Raw genomic sequence first — 8,949 nt, forward strand, 5'->3', positions numbered from 1 at the left:
CTACTTCATGGCCATATAAATGTAATATAGATGGTCGTTGAGGGCGGTTATTCTCTGGAAATCATGGATAGATTTATCCATTGTCGATGAGCTGTGTTCTCCAATTCCTGCAAAAGCAAGCCCAATGGATTATATTGACATGAATTTCTTTAATTAACATCAAATTTATTAAGCACCCAATACACGTAAAAGAGTAATGAAAGATAAATTAATGGTTTTAATTACCATTCTCAGTAATGTAAATAACGGGGCCATGATATTTCTCCTTTATGCTTTTTAGAACATCTCGTATCCCACTCGCATAGAGATAGATCCATTCTGAACCAGTCTGTATTTTCAGTAGAATAAAAAAGCACATGATTGATTTATGTATGATAATGTGATGCAATTAAACATACACAGCATGAACTAAGTATGAATTAACTGTTAAGGTTTAAGTACTGGTTACTTAAAGCATTACACCCTGTGTATCAAGTTTGAAAAACCCAAGTTGTTGCCTCCAGCTAGTATTTATAGAGAAACTAAGGTTTAGGTTAGATGGGCTAATTACTAGATTGCCCCTCATAGCTTGAGCCATAACTCAAGTAAGATTATATTAGAACATATAAATGAATATTATCATAATACCCTTACATTAACTTCATGAGCCAACCCTAAAACCATAGAGTGGTATGTTTTTATTTGCTAAATTAAAAATAGGGAAGTGGTCGATCTCTGTATGGGAGCGTGCATGGTGGCCAATGGAAGCGCATGTGGAAGCATCGGGCAGGTGGTCATTACGGCCCAATCATGGGAGGCCGGGGCCGTCATTTCGGGTGTTTTCATAATCGCAAGTGCTGAAATAGAATTTTTCTATGATTAAAAGGGATATTTTGGAAAATACTAAAACTTAAGGGGGGAGAGTATTTGTGAACCCATAAGGGCAGGGGATTATTCCATTTCGGTGCATGCGATTACGGGAGCATGCCTCATGTGCGGGCATGGCGGCCAATGGGAGCGCACATGGAAGCATCAGGTGGGCGGTCATTACGGCCCGTTCATGGGGGGGTCGGGGTAGTCAATACGGCTGCCCATAATCGCAGGCGTTGAAATGGAATCTCGCTCTGATTAAAAGGAATATTTTGGAAAATACTAAAACTTGAGGGGTACTTGCAAAGGAATTATTCCATTTCGGCACATGCGATTATGTGTTGCAGTAAATTATCTGTTACCAAGGTTGTACATTCTACCCCCCACCCCCCCCCCCCCCAAAAAAAAATAGTGATAAGTTTTTCAATAAACTTGATGAAATGGGGAAACTTTTCATACATGGCTGTGTAAGCCATGTATTTGAGAGGATCTGTCATAAAGAGTTGGAAAAGTCATAAATTCCTACCAATTAATTAATGCCTTGAAACTCCACCCTCTCACATACACGGGTTACACGATCGTGTATGAAAAACTTTCTCCGAAACAGTATTTGGTTTCAATATATTCCCAAACCACACCATGTGTGACATTGGATTACAATTCCTTTTAACAATTAATTTCACGATTGGGTGTATGGGAGAAAAATTCATACCGGTGCACCAATCGGGACTCCTTCTTTGCGACCTGTCACATCATATAACTAAAAGCATGAAGAAATAATACCTAATAATTTAAACAGAAAGTGGGAACATGCTCTCGAATTCTTAGCTGTAAAATTTGAATTCAGAACAAACCCACACCCCCTTGGTTTCACCTAAAGGTCCATTAAGGCAGTGTTTGGTATGCATTATAGGTCGACTTCGTATTCCCGGATGGTAAAAATAGTTGTTTTTATGGTTCGAGAATGTGAAATCGTATTAGAATGCATTCCAAAATACATACCAAATACCGCCTAAGAGTCGAAGCATTCGCTATACTTCAATTCCACTTTCAATTCCTTTCCCATTCAGTGGATTTGGTTTCTTCGGCAACGAGGGAGGAGAGAGAAATGCAAGGGAGATGTAGAGGGAAGGAGAGGAAATGCAGGGGGCAGGGGAGGGTGGAGTTGCAGAGGGTATAGGGCAGGTCGGGGTGGTGTCGAAGCGGAAATGTAGAGGGGAGTGGAGGGCTGAGAAATATAAAGTGAGGAGATCGGTTGTGAGGGGTTTGTAGAGCGGTTGTAAGAGGTAATTTAAGCATTTTCAAATACCAGGGGAGGAAGGGAGGTAGAAGGTTGCTTTTTTTTGGGGGGCGGGGGGGAGAATCAAAGAAGAAATTTGGCATAGGGGAGTTTGAGTCAATATAGCCTAGCTTTCTTCCAGCCATGGCAAATAGGGGGGTTTGGTCATTTCACAGGAGGAGCCCGCCTACAAAATGACCCAAACACGCCTGTTTTGGATGGGCTGGATCCTCAGCTCCCGCCATGGCTAGAGTAGAGTAGGCTAAGTATGGGGGAGTTATAGTAAAGAATAATTGTATTATGTTGTTGTGAAAATTAATATGGATTTAATTGGATCAGCTCGTATTATATTTAACTAGACTCAAAAAAAAAAAAAAAAAAAAAACTTAGACAAAACATAACTAAATTAAGGTTTTTGTTTGAACTTACTCAAGATTTTGTAGCAACCATCGGTGGAATAATTACCCAGAGGAGAGTAAGGGGCATTAGTAACATATTTTGCAGTATAATAGTTCACTCCAAGGAAGTCGAATGATCTTTTCAACATGAGAGCTTCCTTCGGAGTAAAATTTGGCAGTCGGTCCCTGACAAGATCTTTCATACTGTTCGGCTAATATCCAAAGGTTATAGGATCCATAAACCTGATAAAAGGAAGCAAAAATAGAAGAGTATGTAGAAATCGATTTATTTTCATTAGTAAGCAAGAAAAATATGAAAGTACTATGAGGGGACATCCAGCCTGAACCCTAATTACTTAATAACTTGCAAGGAGAAAAGAAATTGAATCTATATACACTTTGAATAAATTACTTTTTTCTTCTAGAAAAAATATCCAACAAAACCAAAAAGACAACCGCCACAAGGCTACAAAAGTTAAATGTAGTGTCCGTGGACATTGTGTTTGGATAGGAATTCCTTTTCCGGTCATCACTTTTTTTTTGGCCCTGAGGGTGGGTCAAGGCTGAAAATTTTTGGCCCTGAGTCAGGGTCGGGTTGGGTTAGGATTGAGGTCTCATGCTAAGCTTGGCCCGGCCTGACCCTGATTTAAGTTATACTATAAAATATATATTGATATAATATATACATTATAAACTTTAAATGTCACCCACATTTTTTTTATATAATATATTATATATGAAGACAATAAATTATATAATATTTTTTATTATAGTATTATTTTATGTAAAACTGATAATGTTCTCCCTAGCCCATTCCAACTCATGCATTTCTTTTCCTTTCCCCATGATCAGGGCCAATCAGGGTCAGCCCGGTCCGTCTCTGAGGGTGGGTCAGGGTTGGATTTTTCTGGCCCTGAGTCAAGGTCGGGTCGGGCCTGGGCCCAGCTAAGGGGACTTAGGGTTGGGCTAGGGTTCTATAAAGCCCGGCCCAACCTGACCCTGTTGCAGCCCTAAGTAATTATTTGTGAACCTTCAAAATGGCGCAACTAAAGAACAGATTGTATTTGTACTCACTTGAATTTTCATCATCTCAAGTGTGGTGCAATGCCCAATGCACCTTTAAAGTGCATGAAACGGTGCACCGCACTTGAGAATGCTCTTTTACCCTAGTTTCCAACAACACATATATGCTATGGCTCATCACAAATAATTAAAGACCGACTCACCATCCAAATGTGAAATCAGTAGCTCTAGCAGCAGCATCAACATCGGTACGTTTATCGGGGGATAAAGCCTTCATCCACTTCCGACTCAATGTAATTCCAATCTGTCCAATCTGTTCCCCTTGGGATCTCTGTAAAAATTTAGTTAGCATGTAAATGCAATTTATTAGTCCCAAGCCCAACCATCATCAAATATTGTATCACCATAACCGTTAACCAATATGTATTTCAAGTCTAAGATTCAAAATAAGAATTGCTGGTCAGAGAGAGCAAGCCCAACCACCATCAAATATTGTATCACCATAACCGTTAACCAATATGTATTTCAAGTCTAAGATTCAAAATAAGAATTGCTGGTCATAGAGAGAGAGAGAGAGAGAGATGTACACAATGTACATTGACTTAATTAAGGAAGAGATCGAGAAAGCAACTTGGGTAGGTTCAGTGCGTTGGCAACTTGGGTGGGTTCAGTGCGTTGCCTTGCGTCTAGACACAAGAGGTGTGCAAAATGACCACCACACTCTCATAGAAAGATGGAATTTTCTAAGGGCATAGTGGTCATTTTGCGTAACTCTGTGTCTAGGCATAGGGGCAACACACCGCACGCACCCATGTAGCATTCTCTTTTCCCTTAATTAATTACCTGGTAGTTGTTCCTGTAAAGATCCACTGCGGCTGCATGAGCACGGAGCAAGTTGTGGGCTACTATATATGGGTTTATCCCAGGATCCTCCAGATTGACAGGAGGAGAGACGCCATCAATATATCCAAAAGTGATGAATTCATATGGCTCGTTAAAGGTGATCCAATACTTCACGTATTTCCCCAATCGATCAAAGCAAATGTCTACGTAGTCCCGGAAATCATCACTGCATGTTACGTATGGCTAGAATCAATGAGATTTGGTGTTATTTCAAATTTTGAGAAGGTTGAAAAAAACATATGGGAAAATGTTCTCAATGGGGGGTGAGGGTGGGCACAGGCCCCACCGAGATGCCAGCATGTGTGCTCTCATTGGTAGTCGCAGCATATGGCCCTTGCGCTCCCCCACAAAGAACGCTTTCCCAAAATATATGTATTTTGTTGTCGTTAAATAGATGAATTAAGAAGTTGTAACCTCACTTTTTGCCCCTTGTCTTATTCCCAAAAGTTATTTAATGTAGAAGTAATCTTGTCATTTCACATAGACAATCTTGTCCAAATATATATGTTGTGTGTACCAAAAGTTATTTAATGCAGAAATAATCTTGTCATTTCACATAGACAATCTTTTCCAAATATATATGTGTGTGTGTGTTGGAAGAACAATTCACTGCTTACATGATTCTAGAATTCAAGAAACCACCATACTCATCTTCGAGTGCTTGAGGAACATCCCAGTGAAAAAGTGTCACGAAAGGCTCCATCCCTACACATATATATTTAAGACAATTTAATTTATAATATTTGTTATTTGTTATTTGTTTGTAGAGAGAGAGAGAGAGAGATATTACCTTGTTTTTTAAGCTCTTCGAGGAGCTCTTTGTAATATGTGATGCCTGCCTCATTAACTCCATCACTTCTCTTTCCAGCTACGAATTTATAATTATTAAAAAAATCATAACACAAATTTATGATAACTAAATAGAAATAGTCGAGATCAAAAGTTTGTATCAGTGCAAGAGATAACGCTCCTTGAGCAATGTAAGAGATACGCTCCTTGAGCAATGTGGAGGGTTGGGATAATACACTATGGTATATTAGCCACACATATAAATATGGGGTTTCTTCCCGTCACTATGTATAGTGAAATATAACGCTTTTTTATTGCCACATAATAGTACATGAATTATTACAAAATGAGTGGAGGAATTACTTAAAATTACAAAAGATGTCATTTTGTACTTTACGTTCATCTTCATTTGATGACATCTTGATAATTTTATTGAAACTTTCAATCAAAGTTTGAGCAACTTTCCTTGCTTACTTTGGACTAAAATTTGACCATTAAAATGTATGTCGGGTTTTCTATCACATTGACTAACACATTTACTGCCAAATGGCAAATTATGAAATGTTAGACTTCATTAGGCAAACAATTGAAATTGATTTTTATTTTGAAAATTGTTTGGTTTGATTTTTACACTTTATTTCAATCAAATAAAAATCAAATGGAATAGAAGAAATTTTGAAATAGCGGAAGAACAATTTCAATTTTGAAATTGAAAGTGATTTCACTTTTGTTGTTTAATGAGCATATGGTGAATTTGATGAGAAAGTAGTAATTTCATGTTAAAAACAAAACACCATCCTTTTTTTTCTTGATGATCTCACACCACCCCTGCCATCACCTCTCTCTCCCAAAGAAATATCGAGAATTTATTCTTAGAAATTAAACTACCAAATGGATTTCTTATTCTTTAAATATTTTAGATTGATGCGATCAAAACAATTTTAATTTTTTAACCAAAAATCTAATTGTTGACTATTTCATGAAATCAATCCAAAATTGAAATAGAAATCATACCAAATATGGCAACTAGCTGATGGTAAAGGAAATAAATTAATGCATTCAGATTAATATTAATCATTGATAATATACCCAATACTAATATTCAGCTATTTAAGTACCCCACCTTAAGGATGTCAATTGGTACGATATATGGTATTCGATACGGTTTCAATATGGTACACTGCACATACCCTATACCGATACCATACCAAATACCGATTTGGTACAAGTATCTCATACCGATATTGTACCCGATATTGTACCAAATTGATCGAAATGATTCGGAACATGTATTGGGTAGTGTATTTTCAGCATTTTGTCCATACCAATCCCATACTGAATACCGGTTTAGTACTAGTATCTCATACTGATACCATACCGAATTTATTCGGTACGATTCAACATGTAATCAGTATCTGTATACAATATACGATAGGGTACACATTGACACCCTTACCCTACGTACCCACCCCGCTAAGGCCAATATGGATTGGTAATTAATCAAATTAAGCTTTTAAGAATGTCCGTGCATCTTACTTACTTGGTACTATTCTGGTCCATGAAATCGATAGTCTGAAACCATTGAAACCCAAATACGCCATCGCAGCCACATCTTGCTGTTTAGTGGGAAAACATCATCATCATCAATAATACCATACAATATGATTTAATGTATGGGAAAGAAAACGCTACTTGGTCGCGTGCGGTAGGTAACCCCATAAAATGATCGCTATGTCCCAGGAATTTTTGCCTTTTCATGGGGGCATAGCGGTCATTTCGTGTGGTCTTGTGACTGGGCGCAAGGATTGCACATTGCAGGCGACCAAGTATCTTTTTTTCTCCCTTAATTTATATATCCTGTAAATTCAAATCGGACATGCATGGTTTTTGAAAGACTTAAGGGAACCCCCATCTAGCTCCCATCTCAATGCTTAACCTTGTTTATCGAGGCAAATCATCATATTGATCGTTCAGGGATGATCTTGGTGATGATAATCGTACTGATAAAAAATCTCTCTATTCCAATTCAGAGTTGGGTCCCACCTTCTATGGATGGTGTGAGATTTAGTGGGGAGGTCCCCATGTGGGGAAAGGATCGTGATTCCTAGCTTGCAATATGGACTATCGGTTCTCTTCCAGGCTTCCAACTGTGGTGGAAGGTGGAGGATCCAACCCAACAAAAATAGGGGTGTTTGGGTCATTTCACAGGCACCCCCCCTCTTATGAAATGACCAAAACCCCCCTTGTTTTTGCTAGGCTGGATCCTCCAACTCCCGCCACAGCTAGAGGAGGGCCAGGTCCAAGTCCCCATGCCATTAGCTTTTATGCTTTTTAAGAGTCGTCTCTTTGCTAATGGCAATATCGAAGGTGGAGAATCAAATTTTCTTATATTTACTATCTCTGTATGCCTAGACATTAATTATATATTAATTTTTAATATATTATTTATTGTTTTAAAAAAAGAATAATTAATGAAACATACAATGCCCCACCTAACATAATTTATTTTTTGGTAAAACCCCACCTCGCTATCATAATAAAATTTAATTAATCAAGTAATTAGATCATGAGGAAGTATTACCGGGTATCGATGATAAAAATCTGCGGCCACATCTCCAGTCTTGCCATCCTTTATCATATCTGCACCCCACAAATTAAAACAAAGTTACCCATGTGAATACATTGTTAGTATATATAATGATTGTATAAAGAATGCAAACCGGTTGCGTGGCATGACGTGTCTCTGCACCCAGACACAGTTACACGTGAAATGATCGACGCACCCCTAATCCTTTCCGCCTTTGCAGGGGGATGCGTTTGTCTCATTTAGCGCACGACTGTGTCAGGGCGTAGGGGCAGTGCACCGCACGCTCCCAGATAGGGTCCTTTCTCCCATAAAAATATTCCATATGTTTATTCATGCTTGCATAAGAGTAGAGAGAGAGAGAGAGAGAGAGAGACCTGGATGTCTAGCCGTGAACTGGTCCCAGTTGCTTACTCCTTTACCATCCTCCCTTGCGGCACCTTCAAACTGAAGAACAAATGCACACACAAACCATATATTTATGAGAAATTTGAAGTCACGAGCCTGAGAGAGTTCCTTTGGCATGCAACAAACAATTATAAGGACAATGGATGTACCTGATAAGCAGATGATGCGGCTCCAAAGAAAAATTCAGTTGGGAAATCACTTCGTTTCATGGGCTTCGTATTAATAGCAGGTTCAATGGGAATGGCCGGTTCATCATCCTTCAGCATCGTTGCTTCCATATATTTTTTATGTGAAATATATGTGTTAGCAGAGGCTTAATTATGAACAGCAAAAGAGAGAGAAAGAGAGAGAGAGAGAGGGGTACTTTCCATCAGAACTAATAACTTCTTATATATATATTGAGAGAGAGAGCAAGAAGAAACCTTATTCGGAACTAATTTAGATCTATCACTGAACTACGTGTGAGAAATTCTTATATTTTTCTTAAGGGAATTGCATGGGACAAACAAATTTAAAAAAAAATATTGTAGGAAGTCGAATATGTCCTCACCTGCTTTAATTTAAAATTTCACAATTAATTGTTTTTGTCGTAGAATGCGAAATCGTCTTTAATTTAAGAGTGTCTTTGTTTTTTGTTTTGACTTTTTGGTAAAAGAGGGGTGTCTTGTTTTTTTGTGGTAAGAATAATTTAGTCGATTAATTTAGGTGTGCCAATC

The 8,949-nt window shown here is 38.3% G+C and overlaps 1 protein-coding gene and 1 long non-coding RNA gene across 2 annotated transcripts; both read right to left on the bottom strand.

The window, feature by feature from the left end:
- LOC122663354 (raucaffricine-O-beta-D-glucosidase-like) lies at positions 1-6,842 on the bottom strand. The gene is made up of 8 exons (XM_043859032.1): positions 6,782-6,842; positions 5,243-5,320; positions 5,070-5,157; positions 4,393-4,618; positions 3,753-3,880; positions 3,601-3,643; positions 226-328; positions 1-107 (listed from the first exon to the last, which is right to left on the bottom strand). The coding sequence occupies exons 1-8, from the start codon at positions 6,840-6,842 to the stop codon at positions 1-3; spliced, it is 834 nt and encodes a 277-aa protein (XP_043714967.1).
- A 1,003-nt stretch (positions 6,843-7,845) lies between these two features.
- LOC122662072 lies at positions 7,846-8,400 on the bottom strand. The gene is made up of 3 exons (XR_006332967.1): positions 8,383-8,400; positions 8,203-8,272; positions 7,846-7,881 (listed from the first exon to the last, which is right to left on the bottom strand). It is a non-coding gene; the product is annotated as an uncharacterized LOC122662072 (long non-coding RNA).
- Positions 8,401-8,949: the final 549 nt, after the last annotated feature.

This window comes from Telopea speciosissima, chromosome 5 (genome assembly GCF_018873765.1).
Source record: "Telopea speciosissima isolate NSW1024214 ecotype Mountain lineage chromosome 5, Tspe_v1, whole genome shotgun sequence".
In the NCBI taxonomy this organism is placed as follows: domain Eukaryota; kingdom Viridiplantae; phylum Streptophyta; class Magnoliopsida; order Proteales; family Proteaceae; genus Telopea; species Telopea speciosissima.

What these genes read in the sequence shown, in the direction of transcription:
- LOC122663354 (XM_043859032.1), bottom strand. Translation starts at nt 6,842, where the DNA reads ATGGCGTATTTGGGTTTCAATGGTTTCAGACTATCGATTTCATGGACC. An exon ending in ACTGATTTCACATTTGGATG is followed by an intron (nt 3,644 to 3,752) that starts GTGAGTCGGTCT and finishes TGCACTTTAAAG; the next exon opens with GTGCATTGGGCATTGCACCA. An exon ending in TATTTACATTACTGAGAATG is followed by an intron (nt 108 to 225) that starts GTAATTAAAACC and finishes TTGCTTTTGCAG; the next exon opens with GAATTGGAGAACACAGCTCA.